The 19755-nt window shown below is 37.0% G+C and overlaps 1 protein-coding gene across 1 annotated transcript in view; it reads right to left on the bottom strand.

Moving 5' to 3' along the window:
• Positions 1-6024: 6024 nt before the first annotated feature.
• cep97 (centrosomal protein 97) overlaps positions 6025-19755 on the bottom strand; it is a 55635-nt gene continuing 41904 nt past the window's right edge. Inside the window, exons 9-11 of the mRNA XM_043701110.2 lie at positions 16348-17131; positions 12196-12271; positions 6025-10266 (exon numbers count right to left, since the gene is read on the bottom strand). Of these exons, the coding sequence (XP_043557045.2) occupies positions 9559-10266; positions 12196-12271; positions 16348-17131 (1568 nt within the window). The 3' untranslated portion in view covers positions 6025-9558. The remainder of the gene's footprint in view (positions 10267-12195; positions 12272-16347; positions 17132-19755) is intronic.

Raw genomic sequence — 19755 nt, 5'->3', positions numbered from 1 at the left:
ACCAGATCATCATTCAACATTTCACAAGGGCATCCAACTGTAACCTTGGAGAAATGCAACCTCTTTGAACAGCATTTAGTTCAATGACCTCTGCCTGTGTACTCACTGAGGTGGGTAATTGACATTCTGAAAACTCAAACAAGGATGTTGCTGGGCCCTCGGATAACCCCTGAACAACAGCAATATAATGGCATTCAAAGCTGAGGGAGAAGGCAGCAATCATGTCTCCAGATTACGGTTTCCACACTCACAGGACATCATAACAATCTGTTCAAAGTGAACCATAACAAAGTTTTTCATTCAATTTCAGCCATGCACAAACATATTTACTAAACACTTTAGACCAATTGCTATATTTGTCAAAACGTTATTTCAAACATTTTGTTAAGATCAACTTTGAAAATAGTGTTTAAAATGGAACAGGAAGTAGCCATTCAGCCTATCTAATCTGCCAGCCAGAAGGAAAAGAAACAAACCAAAACTGGGCACCTGTTCTAGGCACCAGTTTATCTTCAGGTGCAGATCCAGTTACAGTTTCAATTAGTTGAAGGTTGGTGCCTCAACTAGTGACAGGGTTAAACATAAACATTGCAAAATAATATTTAAGTGGCATGCTGCTCACTGTGAATAAACTCAAGGCCATAAAACAGTTGGTTCAACCAAACATAGGGAGGTATGCAGATCGCCACACTATAGGAGCAGACTCATCTGCAAGATAGCAAAGGAATGATATTGGTAATGATTACAGCCACACAAAGAGGTTGCTTAGAAAGAAGTCATATAAATAAGGGAGATTGGACAAGGGAGGATGATTGATAGTGACTCCAGCCACAGAAATCTTTTATGTTAGTTGAATAACTATTAAAAATTCTAAATGCACATGAACAATGCTATCTTACAGACGGTACAGATCTTAAAATGTTTGACAATAACTGATATTTTCACTGCTCATGCACATTCCCTAAAGTTTCAGACCATTTAAAGAACTTCTAACCTTTTTAAACTCACATTCACAATCTATCCCTCATAATTAGGTCTGTCTAAACTCCTTTTAGATGACAAATGAAAAGACAGTAATAAAAAATTAATCCACTGACATTAATTCCTTCAGGACATCAAGCCAAATATTACGCTTTATATATATTTAAATGGCAGGTGATGTTACGCAATTTGCCAAGTTGGAGAATTTAAGCCAGTATTTCCTAACTGATGAGAAACTTGGACCTTTAGAGGAACAGAAAGATTAACAGCTCCATGTACGGTAACCTCTGAAAGCTAGTGGACTGGTATAATTGTGAAGCTAATAGAATGATGGCTTCCATCAAAAAGGTTGAAATAAATAGCAGTGGAATCATAGAACCACAAAAAGTTATAGCACAGAAGAACGCCACTCTACATATCATGTCTGCACTAGCTACATATTCTCATCCCACTTTCTAGCACCTGATCCAAAACCTTGTGGGTTACAGAGCTATACATAAAAATCCACATTCCTTTAAATGAATTGAGAGATTCTCAGCATTAAATTTGGGTGAAAAAGCTTTGTCTCGAGTCCATTCTAACCCTTTTACCAATCACCTTAAATCTGTGCTCACCCGTCCTTCCACTAGGAAATCGAGGAAATCCAAGCTCTTCATTGTTTTGCACACCACAATTAAGTCACCTTAACCTCCCTCTATTCAAAGGAAAACAAACTTAGCCGGTCCAATATTGATCATATCTACAATTATTGATTTACATTCTTGTAAATCTCCCCCGCATGCGCCATAAAGCAATTCTGGTCACTCATTACATGGAAGGCAGAACTGTGCATAAAACCCGAGCTGTGGCCTAACCAGTGTCTTAAATAGTTCCAGCATTACATTGCTGCTCTTGTATTCAAAGCTTCATCAATTGAAGGGAAGAATTCCACATGCCTTCTTTACCACCTTATCTATTTATCTTTCCACCTTCAGGAATCTCTGCTGTTATCTTCGCCCTTCCCAAATACATAACTACATACTTCTCGGAATTGAATTCCAATCGCCACATATCTGTTCACTCAACCAAATGATTAAAAACTTCCAATGTTAATAGTCATTCTCTTCAATATTAACTACCCCCAATTTATGTAGCCTGCAAATTTCCCAATCAGATCTGTCACATTTAAGAATAAATCATTTATACCCTATGTTATAGACTAGGCCAAACCATTCAAAACATTCTTAAGCTATCAGCCCAGATGATAACTTTGCAATTTCTTTCAGTAAGTGTACAGTGAAAATTACCTGGAGTAAATTAGCTAGGTCAACTACCAGGTTTAAAACAGACAAAATTTATTCACAAAATTACACAATGAAATTCAAACAACAGAATAAAAAACCCCTACAAAACTCAGTCTATCCAAACTAGACTTAATTATACTGTTCTGAATATACACAACAGTCCCAATAAGCAAACCCCTTTAAACATAGTAAAAATAAAACAAAGGCTGACAGGTTAGTTAGAAGGGCAGAAGGAGAGAGAGTTTAGCAGCCTTTTCCACACAGCTCCACAGCTGAACTCCCTAACTAGTTCTGGACTGAACTGTGCAGCTAGAGAGCTGGCCACGCCCTCTTGACTTATACAGGTTACTTCTAAAAACATAAAAGCTTTGCCCTGAAGACTTATCTGTTTACATATAGGCAAAAAGGCCTTTTATCTCTGTACCAAACCCAGCCGTTTGAGAGCCTGGCCTGTTTGTGTTCAATCTGAAAAAAACCAAGGACACATTATACTTGGGAAAAGGAACAGCTTTTAGAAAAAAAGGACCACCTTTGAGACACATAAAAGGTATGAGACCCAAAACTAAGCCATGTAGAACACTACTGGAAATTGCTTTCCACTTGCAAGTACATCCATCAACCACTACCTTCACTATTGTCATTGAGTCTATCTTGAATCCAACTCAACACATTATTTTGTAATCATTGGGCTTTAATTTTTTTCAACAGTTTGCCATTTGGGATGTTGTCAAATGCCTTACTAAAATTCATGTGGAGAACATCCACTGCACTGCCAGTTCTCCTTGTTACTGCCTCAAAAACCAAGCTAATAAGACAACCTTCCCTTAACATGCTGACTATCCCCAAATAACAGGTGCGTCTCCAAGTAACAGTTAATCCTCACGCTCAGTATCCGTTCTTGTAATTTGCCCACCACCAAGGTCAGACTGAGCAGCTTATAATTATTTGGCCTATCCCCTGTACTCTTTATGAATAATTACGTTGGGAAATCTCCAATCCTCTAGTACCTTGCCTGTATCTTAATCATCACCTTGTTTCTAATGGCCTGGTAAAATATCTTTGGACATTCCTTAATTTCATTGACCAATATTTATTCACGTCCTCTCTGCCTTCTGAATTTCATTTTCCACTTCAGCCCTATATATTTCACAAATCTCTAAAAGTTTCCTGAAGTATTACTATTTTTTCCAGATTGTCATTTACTGTCTTCATTTGCTTTATCTTACTCCATAAGCTTCTGAGTTAGAAATGAACATATAATGAGCAAATGAGCAAATTTCTGAGTCAAAAATACGCAGCAATAATAGCAGAGGACTTCAATTATCCAAATATCAACAAAGTGTGAAAGGCACAGAAGGCACAAATTGAACTGCATTTAAGAATACTATTTTTGCCACCATTTGACAAACCAAACAAGAGAGGAAACAATTCTAGGTTTAGATTTCAAGAAATGAAGCAACAATTCTCAATTTAGCTGAACCACCCTTTTTTCTTTGAGAAGAACATGTTGACACTATGCCTGTAGAATCTCACTTCTGGAAGGTTTCCACGGATTTGTCTTTGATTCAAGTAGCTGTAATCACTTTTCCCAGAACAGCCCTCAGCTTTGTAAAGTTTGCCTTCCCCCAGTTTAGAATTTTCACTCCTGTTCTCTCCTTTCCTTTTCCATAATGATGATAAATGTAACTGTATTATGATCACTCACTCCCAAATTGTCAACCGTAGTTATTTCATCAATCTGCCCAGATTCATTTACTAAGTCAAAACCTAGAATTGCACCCTCTCCTGTTGAGCATCACACATACTGGGATTAAAAAGTTTTCTTAAATGTTGTGCTGTCTGTACCATTCAAATTGCTTGCATCCTAGTTGATATTTGCATAGTTGAAGTCCTCAACTATTATTGCCCTCTCATTTTTGTACTCCAACTTGACGAAATATTTGCTCCTCATTTTCTTTCCATTATTTTGAGTCTATCATGTATATTTTGCAAACGTGGCTGTTTTTTTTTGTTTGACCTTAACTCAAAATAGCCTCATTTGATTCTTCCTATCCCAACTATGGGCCTCACCTCAACCCCAGTAATTTGCACCCAACATTGGACTCAACATCAGGGAAGCTTGAAAAACAAACATCTTAATATTGCTTACAGCCATTCAGGTGAAGAGAATCCCTCTTTCAAATGCACTCATTTGGACCCATATTTCCCTCTTCCATTTGCCTTTCAAGGTACGTGCATGCTAAACTCTGTGTGGTTGCTCAATCTCCCCATGTCTATTTGGGTTTCCTCCCACAGTCCAAACATATGCAAGTTAGGTAGACTGGCTATGCTAAATTGCCCACAGTGTCTAGGGATGTGCAGGCTGGGTGGGTTAGCCATTAGAAATATAGGGTTACAAGGCTAGGGTGGGTCTGGTTGGGATGCTCTTCAGAACGCCACTGTAGACACGATGGGCATGAGAGCCTGCTTCCACACTATAGGGATATGATGATTCTTTGGTTTGTGTATTCCCCAGAGTAGCAACGTGACCTCAGAAACACATTGGACTGTGTTTAATCTTCAACTAAGTGCATGGAATAATTTCCAAATGATAGCTCATGCAATCTTTTTCGAAAGAAAAGGGGAACGTCTGGATAAACACAGACCTTCTATTTCCAGGGAAATCATGAGAATTGTGCAGAATTGAACGGTGTAGAATGAGGCATTGCTCTGACAAGGTGTAGTTGAAGTAAACAACATAGATCCATTTAAGAATCTGCCTCCAAATCCTTTTAGGTAATAAATTCCATATCATAACTCACTACTGAAAAAGAAAGCTGAACTCATCACCTCAGTGGCTCTCTTGAAAGTTTACAGAAGTCTGTCAGTTTTGGGTAATCTATTATATCTAGTTTCTCTGATTTTCTCACATATCTGTCAACTAAAGCAAATCTTCTTTCCATTCTCTTCTGTACTTGACAGCTTTCCTATAATGGGTATAGCTTTGAGTTCAAGTTTATGGCACCAGTGAGCAAAACTATTATTTTTTGGTCCATGTTAAGCAAATACATTGCACCCAAAGGCAACATAAATGCAGTAACATTTTCTTTAAATGCATGCAAGTATCATGCATTTATATCTCAAGGAAGATATCGGAGGTGGTTCAGATTGAGTTCAAACAGCATATTTTAAACCTTAAATATCTTTAATGAAGTCTCCTTACAGTATCATGTTAATCATCTATGTTCCATTTTAATACTTTGATGATTTTAGCTCTCGTCTTGTGTACAAGTTATTTTTTCCTTTCTTTCATTGTTTTATTTAAAGTGCTATTCATAAGAAATAATAAATGGGGTCTACACTTGAAATATTTAACTTAATTGGTCTCAATACCATTTGTTTTTGTTTCAGGTTTCCAGTAGTAAAATTTACCACTTTTCTTCTAGCAGTTAGAGACTCAGCTGTTTCCTATCGGTGCCAGCTTCCCAGTTGAAACACTGTATTTTTGCACAGCTCAGGAAAAAGGTCAGGTAGATTTCATCACCACTCCAATGCAATTAAATGAGGCTGAGACACTGCAGCTGACTATTTAACTGAAAGTTAAAGTCTCCAGTACAATACTGTTTTCTATTCCAATGGATAGAATTAAAATATTTCACGCTCCCACCATAATTCTTTAAATTCTTAACACTTCCATTTGTTGTGTAAATGTAGGAAATATTCCGATCACAAAATAGGTGAAAATTAAATAAAAGAGAAATGACAAATGACAAACTTTCTCAAAATTTTACTCAGATGCTTGAAACTCATTTTATTAAGTTTTAAACTGGTATACAAAAAAGTACGAAAATATTCAAATAAATATAACATAAACAAACTAGGCCACAATCTTGCCATTCAAATATAGAAATAATAGTTTACACCTTCATACAAAATAATTTTCTTGATCCGTACTTAATTGGGACAAGCTTTTGGGTGAAAGCGTGTGCACCCTGTTAAGTTTAAACAACACCCAAATTTCGTAGGCTGTATTGTAATTGCTCAAGGTTAAATTGTGCCACAATTCAGATCAAGAATAGTTTTTTTTTTAAGTCTACTTTGTTGCATTCGACTCTAGAGACAGTGCTCCAACTAATCCCTTCAACATAATTAACTTCCATCAAGCGATAATTTGGACTTTGGTCTCAATGTTGAGCTCATGTCGTGAATGGACTGACTTATCAGCTTGCATGCTAAATTTGTCAATCTATTGGGAAATTAAGAACAAAGTAAAACAATGAAAAAGGAGGATTGGATCCAAAACATTCTCTCTCTCCACAGATGCTGCCAAACCAGCTGAACTTTTACCAGCAATTTCTGGTTTTGTTTCGGATTTTCAACATCTGCAGATTTTTGGCCCAGATTCCACTCACTTAATATCAAGTTGTTTCTCCCTTGATTATTAAATTTAAATGCCAAAAGGGAGGATCCTAAAATTTGTGAAAGTTGATATTTTGAGTAGAGACCCATCATCACAAAGTCAATTTCTAAAACAGTAACTCATTTATGTTTTTCAGCTGATGGAACTCACATTTTAATTTCAATTTGCTGCAACTGTTAATTTCCCCCTATCTTATCTCTATAAAATAACAAACAACTTCAGATAACTCATGGGAAAGATTGCTTAGAGGAGGTAATAAAAGGTGTATATATGACAGATATGCACAGACTAAATTTAAAGATCTAATCTGAGACCGGGGTACAAGGTACTTCTGTAAACTGTTTGTTAAACTTAATTGCTTGTTTAGCTGTTTTAAAACATTAGATTATGGACTGTTTCAAATAAAATAGATAGCTGACTGTATAAAGTAAACCTTATGTACAAATGAAGATTAATATCGCTGCTCAGTTTCATAAATCAATTAAATAAACCACAAAATAAATTTGTTTTAAAAACCCAATATGTCTAAAAATGTTTATTACTATACAGATAACTTAAATTTGAATAATAAATAACTGCATTTCAAGTTCTCACCCCAATAAAACAGTATAAACATAGAAAAATTAAAAGTCAGTTTAAGCTAAATTTGAAAAAGGCAGAAAGAAGGTAAAAATTACTTTAATTTTGCAAAAAGATTGTTTTGCAGAGACACTAACCTTTTTGGAATTGAATTATCATAATCTTTGTCTTCATTGGATGGTGCAGAGAATTTTAACTCCAGTATGCACAAATGTATGAATTTTAACTCCAGTATGCTTTTGCTCCAAGAATAAACAAATTTGACCCAGATTTTAAAACCCTACAGGTTAAACCAATGAAAATAATACCACAAAAATGTCTACATGGAAGACTGGGAATTCTCAGTGACTTAACAGTTTGCTCATCTCACTTCCTAACTCTTTTCTTCTCCCCCCCCCCCCCCCCTTATGATTAACAATCTTCACATATGACACAGACAATTATGGCTCATAGATTTTAAATTCGCATTTCTGATGGGATATACATCCGTGAACCAAAACTAACAAAGGTCGAAAAGAACTTTGCAACATTTGGAAAAAGTGTAAAAATTGCCAGTAAAAATAGATGCGTCTAGGTTACACTAAAGTAAAATAGTCACTTAATTCTTTAGATACTATTTTCTTTCTTTATACTACCATTGTAAAATGCAATTTATTTGAAAATTGCAATATTTGTGAGTAAGATCTACGTGCATATTTTAGTGGTTAGTTATTATTTGCCATAAATGTCAATAGAAACTACTTGAATGTATCAAAGATATATGTATCATGCATTTTATCAATAATCCTAATATTATGAGCATTTAAATATTCATTACAGAAAATGAAACGATAAATCACTCAAATAAGGAATCTAACTTTTTTCAGTGTTAGTAGTGTTTTCTTCAGTTTTAATCTCTATGTACAAGTTCAATTGCAAATAGCTCTCAGATCAGTAGCTTGTTTCATGCCACATGTCTAATGTGTAATGAAGCTCAACAGGATTTGCTCCAAACCACATAGTTACACAAAACAAGACCTAATAGTAAAGGCAAAACCAGTCTGCTTTGTTTTTTATTTCTGCTATAATTTCACAAAAGTAATTCTCCAGTAAATTGATTGCTCCACCTCATCACAGATAGCAGAGCAAAATGCAGGATATATTTTCCAGGCTTTGACAAGTCAAAGTTAATTTTCTAAGTGATGCTAGGTAACAACAGTTTGGTAAATTACTTGACATCACAATCCAGGCTGGGTTTATCTTCACCGATGCTCACAGACACATGAAGAATTATGGAATAATGATCAGGGGCAATAAGCTGGTTAAAGTAATGTCCCATTACAGCTTTTTCTATGAATGGAGACCAAATGGTTTGCATCTCAGAACTATATTTGCAATTTAACCTCATCAATTTTTGGTTTGAAGTTCCAATAAATCTTGCTCTTTCCCAAGGAATGATAAATAAATTATTCCACAATAGTAAAACAATGCACACTCGTAACTGCTTTTGGTTTCATGTGTTTTTCTAAAAAAAAACTCCATAATACATACTAAAATATAATATTTCTGCTTTTGATTAACTGTTTTCTGTTGTCCATCAACTGTTCATTAATTAGAATCCTTGGGACATAAAAACTGTTTACTAACATAGGATAATTTAGAATGGATAGAAATTATGGTTGCTGAAATCTGTCAAAACTATAATAATCTATTCCTTTCTTAGAGGAGTAGTGCTAAATCAGTCCAACAAGAGCAACACCTCACACATAGAAATAACTTATTGCAATGAAGAATATTTTTCCACAAATAAAGGCTACAAACAGAAGCAAATTGGCAAACTAATGACATTCTAGATTGCTGCTACATATGTTTTACTAGTGTGGTGTGTGAAATCACCACGATGATACAGGAATGCAATAATCTTGGTTGTGCTATCATGCTGAGAGGAGATGTCAAGGGATGTGTGGATTTTGAACCAGGAATTGTGAATGGCTCAGTACATCAACAGAAGAGAAGAGAGGAAATCTTTTTTTCAGAACAGTAAAAGCCATTCAAAAATGTTAAGATTGTAGATATTGGGGCTGCAAATCATTGTTAGCTGGAATGTTGACAAGAAAAAAACTAAATAATTAAATATTAGTGTTCCATTTAAATCATATCCTAACAAAGTTTCTGAAAATTGGTATTTTATATAATTATCACGATAACATTTCATTTTCAAATGTAGCATTTTCAGCATATGGAATATTTCAATGCCTTCAAATATTGCTTTCACATAAGTATGCATCTTGTCAGAAAATGATTTTATTAGCACTGTTCCTAACTGACTGCAGTTACTTAGTTATTGGCATCTACACAATGCTTCAAAATTGGCTTGTGACTTTTTCCTTGCACATCTACACAGTCCACAATGTCAATTTCAATGACACCCTCTTGTGCCTGACAGAAAACCTCTGGAAACTTGGTATTAGAATCTCCAGACATTTGCACTGAAGCACCACAGAGGGAATCATGAACATTGTTCATAGTACTGCATTCTGTTCTCCTGCTAAAATTTGGTTCATCTTCTTCAGCATCTAGTTGCCTTAATGAATTAAGATACTGCTGTATAAGACTGCTGTCCTGTTCGCTGTTATCGGAATTTTCTTTACTGCTGGGTGTGAGACTGGAATCTAGGGTGTCTGGCTCCTGAAGCTCTTCAGTCAAACACTCACTGTCTTTTGTAACAACACAGGGGACTTCTACAACTGTGTTCGTGCTCCCTGCTGAAGAACTCCGATGAGAATTCAGGGAATCTTGGAGACAATTACGGGTGATGTCTGATGACTGAAAGCCAGAATCGGGAAACTCTTGCAATGAACAACCCAAGTGAGTATCTTGTCCAGAGTTTGGACTCAGGTGGTTATTCAAGAGGTGAGACTGTGGCATGCATTGAGATGAGTGGATAAACATATGTTGAGGGGAAATTGATTCTTTAGTGTCAGGCTGCAATACTCCATTCTGCTTCTGCGTCATGCATATTTGCCATTCTTGTAGGCTCCGAACCTGCATCAAAGATGAAAAGAACAATAGAATGGAAACATGCCATCTAAATAGATATTTTCATAATCCATAAGATTAAATGCATATACATATGTTTTGCACATTTAATATTAATTTCCAATCACTTACTTATTGGGCTGAATGCTAATACTCAAGAATGAGTGGGTTGGTTTGGGTCAGATGTCAAAATTTTAAACCCATCTCCAACCTGTGGGATTACCCATTTGATGGGAAAGCCTGTAATTAGTTTTGTGCAATTTCCCCTCAACCACTATGGGCTGGTGAGTATTCAGAAAGATGATTATTTGGTTTCCTGATTGTAACATGGCAACCATTTGAATTAAATAAGGAGCAAAGGGTAAATAGGAAGCTAATTGCAGTGGGGTTGGATCAGCCTATCATTTCTGTTTGGCAGCTCTGAACACAGAGTATTCATGTTAAAGGGGAAACAAAAAAGTTCTCTTCAAGTGGAATAGTTTTCTATTTGGAGTCTTTAAACAGATCCTGGTATTGGTGCAGGCCTCTGGGAATAGAGCAGAGACAGTGTTATCGGGTTTATTAAAGTTATAAAGAGCTGCATGTTGAAAACAGGAAAGACTACTGAGTATGGATTGGATAGGACCATTGCTGCTGTATCAATATTGCCAATCAGACCAATTATAAAAGGATCGAAGAAGAGAGGTTTCAGACATTGCACCATCAGGACTGTTGTGACCTGAGTGAGAAAGTGTTTACAGATCTCCATCTCCCCAATCGTAACCATGTCTGGTGACTTTAGATGGAGTTAGATAATGGTGAACGTCATGCTAAGGCCAAAATGATTATGTGGGAAGTGGAAGATTATACATTAATGTGGCCGACCTTTGATTCAAAATGGACCAGATAAGTGGCCACAGAGACATAAATACATAGTGGCCTTTGGAAATTTTAAAAAGGCCTTGTAATGTACCAGTTAAACTTCAAGGGTGTAGAGCATGGGAGTTAACATTCAAGTATTTTGTTTTCAGAGCATGTGGTACAATTCAGACCCCATTTTAAAATTTTTGTATTGCTATTGTAAAGTCTTACATCTGCATTTACAGTGAAAACTTCCCAAGTTAATTTGTCAGACAGTAATTATATTCTATTAATAGTGGGTGACGCACAACAGTAAATGAGTAAAAGACAAACTCTGAAAAAAAACCAAATGGTGAGTTTAAAGTGTGTTTTTTTCCAGTCGTAAAATTGATCAACAGGTGAAGGGGCTCAAGAACGTCAACTATTTAGTTGCTGTGTTGCTGAAGTGACATTCAATAGAAAGTGAAAATAGTCTTTCATAAGCTGTGGATAACTAGCCTGGTCAGCTCTCCTTTGTTACATTGTAACTTTGGAGACAGCACCTAGGAATACATGGTGCCAGTGTTTTGGGATAGATTTCAACAGTGGCAAGCGTGAAATTCCACAAGGAATGCTGTATATATACACATCAGTTCAAGGAGAATACTCCCAATCACTATAACATAGTTTGGTACTTTGCAGAATCATGATAGACTGTCTTGAGTTGCAAATTTCACCGGACACCTCTTGGCAGCTATCTTAAGAGTTTATCACGGTCTGTTTTTGAATAAATAATGGGAGATCCAGATGCTTCCACTACGACACAAACCATGTTTTAAGGTATATATGCTTTTTACTGGGCATGACAGTTCTATTTTAAGGTAACTATCTCAAGCTTCTGCATTATCCAAGTCCTTCTTCAAGGAAATATTAATAGTGTATCAGTCTAAATGTTTCCTTTTTTGATACTCTTTGATTATTGGAAATATGAATATATGCAATATGCCCTTCATTAACAATATTTAATTTTAAAAGACATAGTTATGTGTTGGGAATAAATTCATTTATTTTTGGGATAAGCAATCTAATTGAGCCACAAGCATCAAGAAAAGTTACCTGGTTCCATAAAAACTTTATAGCTTCTTCCTGCACCATCCTCTGCATACGTTCTTCTTCATATTCTTTCCTCCATCTACAAAGGTCCAAGCATAGATAAACAAAATTGAAACATTTTTGGAAAGCACGCATTCGAGAAGTAGGGAGTATAACGGAGAGTATGCAGGTCGTTTAGGACATATTGATGAGGGAGAGAGCGAAGGGAAGTTAGAAAAATACTTTTTCTCACTTCCCCTTCAGCAATGTTTTCCTTTAAAGATTCTGACACTTTTAAGAGATTCAGGGCCCCTTCAAAACCGATAACAGCGATATTGCCAATGAAATAAGAAATGCTGAACATACTGAACAATTCCTTTTCCTCTACTAAATATTAATGCAAACTTCACAACATGGCACACCCAGTGAAATTCATAATATATGAAACACCAAACTTAATAAAATTAATGTAAGCAAAATAATACATCAAGAAAATAATGCATTAAGAACTATCAAATTCCTAATACCAGAGGTTTTCATTCCAGGATTTGAAATTAGGTGAGCATATTGCATATGTCCTAACTACAGGCCATAAGACTGTAATTTGAAACGTGACATTGTAGACAGGTTACAGACCTGGTTAGAAAATTGCACGTAGGGACAGAGAACAGCAACAAAGACCAACTACTTCAAGTGACAAGATGTATTTTGCAGTGTTTAGCAGTGCTCTGCAAGGATCTATTTCGGATTGCAATAATTGACCAAACGTTTTAATGACCTACATGATGAGAGTAAAAAGTGACATACCCAAATTTACGAAGACTCAAAAATCATCAGAATCAGTGTAAGCAGATTAAATGCAAGCATAAGTATATACAGGTATTAATTAAGTGACTGTGCAAATAAGAGCAGGAATAGGGCACTCAGCTTCTTGAGCCTCCTCTACCATTCAATGAGATCATGATTGAACTGATAATCCTCAGTGCCACTTTCCTGCCTTATCCCCATGATCTTTGATGCTTAGCAACTAAAAATCTGCCTACCTCAGCTTTGAATATTCTTAACAATCTAGCCTTAACACCTCTCCAAGGTAAAGAATTCCACAGATTCAGTACACTCAGAGAAGAAATTCTTCATCTGTATTAATGGGTGACTCCTTACTCGGATTATATCCTCTGGCCTTAGACTCTCCCACAAGGGCAAACAATCCCTCTGCATCCAATAGGTAGCTCCCTCAGAATCTTATATATTTTAATAAGGTCTTCTATTATTCTTCACATGTCCAAGAAAATCCCTCTATACACAGAATGTATGTAATAAAATGTCTCTGGACTGTCCCTAATGCCAATAATATCTTACCTTAGATATGGGGAAAGTTCTGAAGAAGAATCACCAGACTTGAAAATGTTAACTTTGCTTTCTTCCCGTAGATGCTGCTGTGTTTCATTAGCAATTTCTGTTTTTTGTACAAGGGGAACAAAACTATTCTAGCTGTGGTCTAATTAGCACCTTGTGCAGTTTCAGCAAGAGTCCCCTACTGTAACACTCTATTCCTTTGAAAGAGACCAGCTGTTGATTTGTTTTCCCTATTACCCATGTAACACATATGCTAGCTTTTTGTAATCCATGCATAAATAATCCAAAGCCCACTGTACAGAGTCTCTCTATTGAAATAATATTCAACTCTTCTGTTCTTCCTACCATTTCTTAATATTATATTTCATCTACCAAGTTTTTGTCCACTCACTTAACTGCTTTATGACCCTCTGTAGACTCTATTGTTCTCACCATTCGCCTTGCCATTTATTCTTTGTTACCTACAAACCTGGTGAAAGTCTTCCAAAGTGAACTTGATTTGGGATCCATCTGTTACATTGGAAAATTGCAAATTACTGTACTTTTCAAGATAGATGAAATAGGAAAACACCTCATAATGCACCAATTATCCAATATCAATTGTTGGAAAATTACTAGACGCTGGGCTAGATTTCTGCAAACCTTGACGTGACTCGTACAGACTTAAGAGATATTTGATAATGCTCTTCATAAAAAAACTGTTAATTAAATTTGAAACGTGACATTGCAGACAGGTTACAGACCTGGTTAGAAAATTGCACGTTGGGACAGAGAACAGCAACAAAGACCAACTACTTCAAGTGACAAGATGTATTTTGCAGTGTTTAGCAGTGCTCTGCAAGGATCTATTTCGGATTGCAATAATTGACCAAACGTTTTAGTGACCTACATGATGGGAGTAAAAAGTGACATACCCAAATTTACAAAGACTCAAAAATCATCAGAATCAGTGTAAGCAGATTAAATGCAAGCATAAGTGTATACAGGTATTAATTAAGTGACTGTGCAAATAGATTTCAGTGTAAGCAAATGCAAGTTCATTCACTTAGACTCTGACTATCCACTGCATCCATGCCTCATAACTTTATATACTTCTATCAGGTTGTCCCTCAGCCTCTGACACTTGAGCGAAAATAATCCAAGTTTGTCAAAAATTTCCTTAAAGCTAATATAGTCCAATCCAGACAACATAGTGGTGATTCACGTTGCACTCTCTCCAAAGCCTCCACATCTTTTTTGTAGTGTGGCCATTAGAACTGAACACAATACGTCAAATGTGTCCTAACTAATACCTTTATACAGCGACCACAAGACTTGGCGACTTTCATACTGATGAAGGCAAGTATGCTATATGCTTTTTTAACCATTTTATTCACTTATGTTATCACTTTCAGGGAACTATGGACTCGCACCCAAAGATTCCCCTCATTATCAATGCTCCTAAGGGTCCTGCCATTTATTATATATTTTTCTCTTGCATTTGACCTCCCAAAATGCATCACCTCATATTTGTCTGGATTACACTCCATCTATCATTTCACTACCCAACTTTCCAACTAATCTATACAAATCCTGCTGTATCCTTTGATAACCTTCCTCACTTTCCAAAACACCATTAATTTTCATGCTGTCTGCAAACTTACTAATCAGATATCTTATATTTTTATCCAAATCATTTATATGTATTACAAACAAGAGAGGTCCCAGTAATGATCCTAACAGAACACCACTGGTCTCAGACTTCCAATCAGAAAAACACCCCTCCACAAGTACCCGCAATCTATGATTAAGTCAATTTTGTATCTAACTTGCTAACTCAACATTGATCATCAAATACTAGGTGGCATCGGTTTAAGGCGAGGGCAGGAAAATGAAGGAAATGCATGAGGCAAGTTGTTTTTTAAAAACACAAAGGGTGGTAGATGCCTGGAATGTGCTGTATTGTTGTATGTTCTAGGATTTCCCTAAGAATGAAAAGTGAGGAACAACGAAGAACCAAAATGACTTTGGGATCCAGGTACATCTCATTTAAATATCACAAAAAGACACAGAAAATGATCCAAAAGGTTTATGCAACATTAACCACTACTTATTGAGGACAGAAATGCAGGAGAAGAAGTCATGCTACAGCAACACAAAGCTCTGGTTAGTCCAGTGCTCATGTCCTATGAACTATTCTGGGGACTAAACCTTAGAAAAGGTATGTTAATGTCAAAAGGACTACAATGTGGAATTACCAAAATGATAATGTGTACTCCAAGGGTTAAATTACAAAGGAGGATTACACAAACTAAGTCTCTGAAAATTAAAAGGCAAAAGGGTGATGTGACCAGAGTTCTAAAGTTAATAGTGGAATAGACAGGGTAGGGCTCTATTTTTACATAGAGCCTTAGAATGTATATTCAAGAATGTGGTGCTGGAAAAGCATAGCAGGTCAGGCAGCATCCAAGGAGCAGGAGAATCAACATTTCGGGCAAAAGCCCTTTATCAGGAATTCCTAATGAAGCGCTTTTGCCCGTAACGTTGATCTTCCTGCGCCTCAGATGGTGCCTGATCTCCAGCATCTGCAGTCCTCACTTTTGCCTCAGAGTTTACCTTAGGGCAACTAAGCCTCAGAGGCACTGTCTAGAACTTTGAGTCAGACCTTTCAACAATGAAGTTAGGAAATAGATCTATACCTACAGTGATAGAACTCTCATCTACAAATAGCAATTCATGCTAAGTCAATTCTTAGGTTTAAATCTGAGATTGATTAATTAAGATATATTTAATCAGAGTTCTCAAAAAGAGAAATGAACCCCTCCCTCTCAAGTATTTCACCTGATTACTTCCTCAGTCAAGTACTGTACATGTTCCTGCATCCTACGCAGCCGGATTTCACAACGTACTTCCTTCCCCTTCTTATTGCAATTCCTGATGTAGAATCCTCGCCAGAGTGCTTGAATCTTTATGGCTGCTGTATTAATTTTATTTAGAAGTTCTGGATTTGGCTCAATTGTTACAGATGAACCAGATTTATCTGGCTTTGAGTCTTCTCCCACCATCTTCTGGTCAACTTCCATTTGTGGCTGTTTGGGGAATCTGTTATCCAGCAAACTGTGCTCTTTTGTTAATGCAGCCAACTCTAGGCATTTGTTTACATTTGAACTAATATTTACACATGATTTGATTGTATTGGATACATGGAACAATTTGCTGTCATTCTCTTCTTTACTTTTATCGATGGTTTTTTCCATCCATCCTCCATAGTTTTCTGTTCTTCTTGCAGCCCTCTGATATTTTTGATCATCGCTATCCTTATGCATATCGCCAGTTTCCAAATGCAATGATGACATAACATCAGTCTCTACAGCCAGGATATGTCCCGGAAGCCTTAGATCGCTGGAAGGTGAAAGAGGAGACATTGCATTGGTTACAGGCATAAATGTAGACTCTGAAGAAAGAAGACTGCAATTAAGTTTGTCTTCATCAGTCTGAATATCCTCCAAGAAGAGCTCACTATGACAAGTCCCTGCAGTCTGTCCTGATGAGAACTGCTCAACTGTCTGACATTGGTCTCCATGGCCAGTTGGTCCAATCCATGTGTTAATTTGAATTACGGGTTCTACAATATAACAAAAAAAAAGAATTTTAGCTTTGTAGCATGAAAGCAGAATTATTTTTGTGCTTGTGCACAGCAATGCTGTAAAATCTCATATTCCTTGACATCAACTCGGTTAACCAGCTCAAGGGAAGCAGTCATGTTTGGTTTCTGTTAATAGGAAGTAGTGGAGGTCACAGCTGCCAGCATGCTATAACTGCCATAGTCTTCACTACAGTCGCCATCTCAATGTTAGATATGATTTAGCATATCTTGGGTAGTTTCACGGCCAACGATCATTCTTGGTGATACTGATAGCTTGTGGGAAAAGATGCCCACTTGATATCTTTGACAGAAGCTAAACCCATTCCTGATGAACAGTAAAAGGTTTATGCATATTACTTAATAGTTACATCACTTCAAAGATACACTATTTTCTCTTAATCTAACAGTAAATTCATGTTACTATTTTAGCTCCAAGCTGATAACATGCTTTCGAAAAAGTTCCACTTAAGGGATTAGCAGGTAGAGCTAAGCAGGAGATTGGGGCTATGGGATTGAGAACTCGTTGCTGACAGAAAACAAAGGAGGAATAAACAGGTCTTTTTCAAAGTGGCTTGTATGGACTAGTAGGGTACACAGGAATCATATGAGTTATACAGCATGGAAATAGATCCTTCAGCCCAACCAGTCCATGCCGACTAAGTTTCCAAATTAAACTAGTCCAACGGGCTGTGTTTGCCCCATATCCCTCCAAACCTTTCCAATTCACGTACTTATCCAAATGTCTTTTAAACTTTATAACTGTGTCCACATCCACCACTTCCTCAGGAAGTTCATTCCACACATGAACCTCTTTGCATAATTTAAGTTGCCGCTCATATCGTTTTTAAATCTTCCTCCTCTCACCTGAAATATATGCCCCCTTAGTCTTGAACTTAGGGAAAAGAACTTTGCTGTTCACCTGATCTATAAACCTTCATGATTTTATAAACTTCTTTAATATCCCCCTCAACCTCCTACACTCCAGTGAAAAAAAAGTCCTAGCTTATCTAGCCTCTCCTTATAACTCAAATCCTTCATTCTCAGCAACATCTTTGTAAATCGTTTCTGAATCCTCTGCAGTTTAATAATATCATTTCTAAAACAGGATGACCAGAACTGCGCACGGTACTCTGAAAGAGGCCTCATCAACGTCCTGTAAAACCTCAAAATGATGTCCGAACTCTTACACTGAACTATCTGAGTAATGAAAGGAAGCATGCTAAACACCTTATTAACCACCCTGTCTACCAGTGACACAAATTTCAAAGAATTAGGTACCTCAATCCATAGATCTGTTCTCCAAAATCACCCAAGGCCAACCATTAATTGTATAAGCCCTGCTTTATTAAAATGCAATATCTCGCTTTTATTCAAATTAAATTCAGTTTGCCATTCCTCAGCCCATTGACCCAATTGATCAAGATCTCTTTGTAATGTTAGATGATCTTCTTCACTGTCTACTATAATACCAATTTTGGTGTCATCCGCAAAACTTACTACCCATCATTGGACAAGCATATGGACGTACTTGGAATAGTGTAGGTTAGATGGGCTTCAGATTGTTATGATAGGTCGGCGCAACATCGAGGGCCGAAGGGCCTGTACTGCGCTGTAATGTTCTATGTTCTACCCATGTCTCCTTTATCATTATGCAAATCATTTATATAAATGACAAACAAAAGTCGACCTAGTACCAATCTCTTTAGAACACTGCTGGTCACAGGCCTCCAGTCCAAAAAACAACACCCTCTGTCTTCAAACATAAAGACAATTTTGTATCCAATTAGCAAGCTTACTCTGAATTCCATGAGATCTAACTTTACTAATCAGTCCATCTTGCAAAACCTTTAAAACAAACGTGCCTCAGACTGTCAGTTCCATTGTGATCAGTAACCTCTCCCTGTCTGTTCTTCCTCTTAGTCTTACTGACCTTAGTCTCAAACTCCTCCTTGGTCACTTTACTTGCTGACATACTGGCTCCCACTCCCTTGTCACATTACTTTAAACTCTCCCAAATGACAGTAACAAACCTCTTAGCCAGGATATTAGTCCCCCTCCAGTTAGGTGCAATCTGTCATTTTTGTACAGGTTCCACCTGCCCCAGAAGACATCCCAATGACCCACATACCTAAAGCTATCCCTCCTACACTAGCTCTTTAGCCATATATTTAATTGTACTATCTTCCTATTCCAAGCCTCACTGGCATATAGCACAGGAAGTAATCCTGAAATTACAATCCTAGGGGTCCTGCTTGCCAACTTCCTACTTAACTCCCTGTGCAGACCTCATCTCTCTTTCTGCCTGTGTCATTGGTATGCAGATGGACCACAACCTCTGGCTGCTCACCGCCTCCTTTCAGAATATCCTGTTCCTTCAGAATTTCCAATCCAACAACTGATGCTTTGGGAATAGCAGAGTTATCAGTGTGGGAGTGGGAAGAGACACTATGGCAAGTAATAGTTTGGCTATTATAAACAAAAGTGGAACTATGTGAGCGCAACTAGCCCAACTAGCCACATGATTGTGGAAGGCATTTGAGGAATATAGAGAAATCATCAGTGTCAATGCTGTGGGCAGACCAAGGAGGACATAAAGGATAGTT

This window comes from Chiloscyllium plagiosum, unplaced genomic scaffold (genome assembly GCF_037043375.1).
Source record: "Chiloscyllium plagiosum isolate Xiang-an unplaced genomic scaffold, Cpla_swu_hap1 HiC_scaffold_12, whole genome shotgun sequence".
Classification (NCBI taxonomy): Eukaryota; Metazoa; Chordata; class Chondrichthyes; order Orectolobiformes; family Hemiscylliidae; genus Chiloscyllium; species Chiloscyllium plagiosum.
The sequence above is the reverse complement of the archived record's forward strand: the minus strand, read 5'-3'. Positions and strand labels throughout refer to the sequence as shown.